The sequence below is a fragment of the Teleopsis dalmanni genome, chromosome X (genome assembly GCF_002237135.1).
Source record: "Teleopsis dalmanni isolate 2A chromosome X, ASM223713v2, whole genome shotgun sequence".
NCBI lineage: Eukaryota > Metazoa > Arthropoda > Insecta > Diptera > Diopsidae > Teleopsis > Teleopsis dalmanni.
In genome coordinates, this window is record NC_051848.1 from 51,249,271 (window position 1) to 51,252,770 (window position 3,500).

Below are 3,500 nucleotides of genomic sequence, written 5' to 3' on the forward strand. Positions count from 1 at the left end.
TACAGAGAAAAAACTGTAACAGTTATTAATTTAAAATAGAGTCCTGAAATCCCCTAAAGCTAATATAACTACTGAATACCATCTTTTATTGTTATAATAATAATACTTATAAAAATTAAATTTCGCAGATATAAATGGTGTTTGGAGCATATAATTATTAACATTCAATTTGTAAACAAAAAACATATGATTTCCTTAATTTGGGAGCAGTATGAACATTTTCGAAATTAACTTAATTTCATTTTTACGAAATTACGGAAATTTGGCTGTCTGAACATAGTATAAGTCTTAAACTATGAAATATAAAATATGATTGATCTTATAATAAGATATATGAAAATGATTGTGAATGGAGTTTTTACACAAAATTATGGCCACTTTGGTTTTTTCAATTTTGAAGAATTCATATAATGCTTCGTTTCAATAATAGAATAATTTTGGAATATAATGTGTGAATATAATTAATATGAAAAATGCAGTCTCAAAAAATTATTCACGAATAATTAAATACAATACAAAATAAAAAAATATTATACAATAAAAATAACCTTTTCTTTTAACTTCTTTTAACTTCTTTTTATCATATCTTAAAAAAACTTCTTAAGCATTTTTGTGTTATGGCAACTCCATAATTATTACCTAAAAATCTATTTATTTCCGAACAATTTTCTTCTCTTATTGGTTGGTATATTTCTTTAAGTTTTAATCATTGAAATAACAGAAAATATTGCGAGATTGTTGTTTAACTTGAAATTGTTCTCAATAGTCGATACGAAGATTACTACCGAAGAAAATAGGTATTTTAAATTCAATAAACGTCAATAAAAAATTTATCTTGTATTTAATTGTTATTGCAGAACTACAATATATTATTTAAATATTTCAATCAAATAAAAAGAACAATAAACAATGGATTCGAAGAAAGATGGTGTACGTGACTTTTGCTTTTTTTGTTAAAAACAAATTTGATTAATATTATTTTAAATTTAAGGATAAAGATAACAACGATGATAAACCTTTCGATTCAAAGGAATATTTCGGCAATCGTACCGTGCCTATAAGGGGCCTTATTACGGAACTCACAGCATTATGTGACAGGGCGAGTGATAAAGAGGACCAGTCGTCAGAGGAATCAGCGTCGATTATTGATGAATCAGATGAGTCAAGTAAGCTTTTAATTAATAGTGATGACTCTGATAGTGATGACCTTTTCATTGATTTGAACGAACATGGTCAGCAGATTATATTAATTGACGAAATGATTGTGGATTTAACCGATGATTCGAAAAATGATAATGCTTGTATAAGTTTGGACAAGGATATTAAGCAAGATGAATTAGATAGCCACCAGATCATATCGGAGGTTAAAATGATTGTGGATGTAAGCACTGCTTCTAAAAATGATATTGCATGCATAAATTTAGAAGAAGATGTTAAACAATACGAATTAGGTGAAGAACAGGTTGTATCGGATTATAATATGATTGTGGATCTAACCGGTGATTCTGAGAATGATGATGAATATACAAGTTTGGACGAGCATAAAGGAGAGCGATACGAATCAGATGGAGAAAAAAGGATTGATGTTTTAAATGATGCCGGTTATAAGAACATTTGCAATATATGTGCGGACGAAAATGTGAACGAAGTTGATAGGGTCAAAGAGGTCGAGTTCACCAATGACATCATTGAGGAAGATGAAGACATCATGAAGGACGAGGTTAATTAATATGAATAATAATAAAAGTTTTTTAAGTTCTGAAAACGCTATATATTATGTTTTCAATATGTATTCTAAATTATGATGTATTATTTTATTTCGAATAATAATAAACAACTAATTTAACCTCTAACTGCTTATATTTATCACTAATCATTTATAAAAACAATATTCATAAACACACGGTTTGACGAATAATTTAAGAATTCTTAAATAAATTCGGAATTCTCAATTAGTAAGAATATGTTTAAAGTTTTATATTCAATGGCTACCATTTAAAGATTAAGCCAACCGTAGAAAAGGGTGTAAAATACCAAAACTATCTTTTTATTATTTATTAAAACTATCTTATTATCTAAATGTAAGAAACCAAAGTCGATGCTATTCGTTTCAAATATATGGGACATTAAATTTTAAAACGATTATGTCGCAACATTTTTATTCAAGAATAACACAAGAATAATTAGAAAAGCTATGATGTTCGTTATGTTTGATAATGAAACTATATACAGTTTTTCGGAGAAGAGCAGAAAACATTTAGTTAAAAACATTTTAATGTTAAAATACAATTAAAGGGACTAGTAAAAAGGATCATTATGAAATCTGGGTTCGGTCTACATATTCTTTAAAATAGACACAACAGCAAAATTAAACGACTGTTGACTGATAGAATCGGTGAGGCATAGAGAGTCACAACCGGGATATATTACCGTATGTAATAAATTCATCATATCTTAAGAAAGAATACGATACTTCACAGTAATGAACCTAAAATCTACTAATTTAAAGTAAATGGATCTTAAAGTGTTTTCGCATTCATTTAAATCGTTTGTATAATATAATTGTAAGAGTGATTTTAGTTTCCATATAACAACTCTTTAGCTTGCTACGAACAGTAATTCTTCAAAGAGTTTTGGTTTGGTTCTCCAACAATGCATTTTTTTTTTAAACTTAATAGTTTAATTATCATTTCATTTAATTTGAATTCTTTATCTTCAATGCTGTCAAATGCGTATAACATACGATGTTTGAACTGCTTTTCTTTTAGGTTATGCCAATGCGGGGCAAATGGCCATTGGTAAAAATCCAAAAACGTAGCTGTGATAACAGCACTAATTATGCAATAAATTATACTTGTCATAATAGTAACCTACCGTTTGTTGCCCATAACGAATAGAACAATTTGTCGCTAATAAATTTCCATTATTTTCGGGCTCATGCAGTCAAAAACTGACGAGGCAGACCTCTTCTGCATCTTGGAGGACAGCATGATATTTCACTTAATACATATCAAAGACAAAGATAAGGATTTGGCAATACTTTAAAGACAGATATTAGTTGTTCATGTACTTGCCTTGCAAATCAGTTCGCGATATAAATTTACCATGTACATTTAGTTTGCATTAAATAATTATATTTATTTCATTGTAATTCGCTGATATTGGCACACATTTTTAAATATAGATTAAATGATGAATAAGTATATGACGATTTTTGAGTAAACCGCACGTTCGTAATAAAATTTACATATTTTGTTAAACTGTTCTAATTTTTCTTATACTATAAATAAACTTTTGATATCAATACTTGACTCTGAATTATTAAGAAATAAGAATTCGGCGAGATTGATTATTTTGTCACAGAGTTTCTATGTGGTCATGGATATTTTCGAAAATATCTGTAAGGAATGCAAAAAGCAAAGCAGCCCAACTGTATATACGGCGGATCAGTCGAGGACAATGCTGCCCATACTTTCTCCAACTGCGAAAGATGGCATGGA

At 28.6% G+C, this 3,500-nt stretch overlaps 1 protein-coding gene across 1 annotated transcript; it reads left to right on the plus strand.

Moving 5' to 3' along the window:
- Positions 1–670: 670 nt before the first annotated feature.
- LOC119690149 lies at positions 671–1,760 on the plus strand. The gene is made up of 3 exons (XM_038105138.1): positions 671–797; positions 858–930; positions 992–1,760. The coding sequence occupies exons 2-3, from the start codon at positions 910–912 to the stop codon at positions 1,727–1,729; spliced, it is 759 nt and encodes a 252-aa protein (XP_037961066.1). The 5' UTR covers positions 671–797; positions 858–909; the 3' UTR covers positions 1,730–1,760.
- Positions 1,761–3,500: the final 1,740 nt, after the last annotated feature.

Excerpts from the sequence above, each read along its gene's own strand:
- LOC119690149 (XM_038105138.1), top strand. The coding sequence starts at position 910 with ATGGATTCGAAGAAAGATGGT. Across the intron at positions 931-991 it reads TGGATTCGAAGAAAGATGGT|GATAAAGATAACAACGATGA; the intron begins GTACGTGACTTT and ends TTTAAATTTAAG.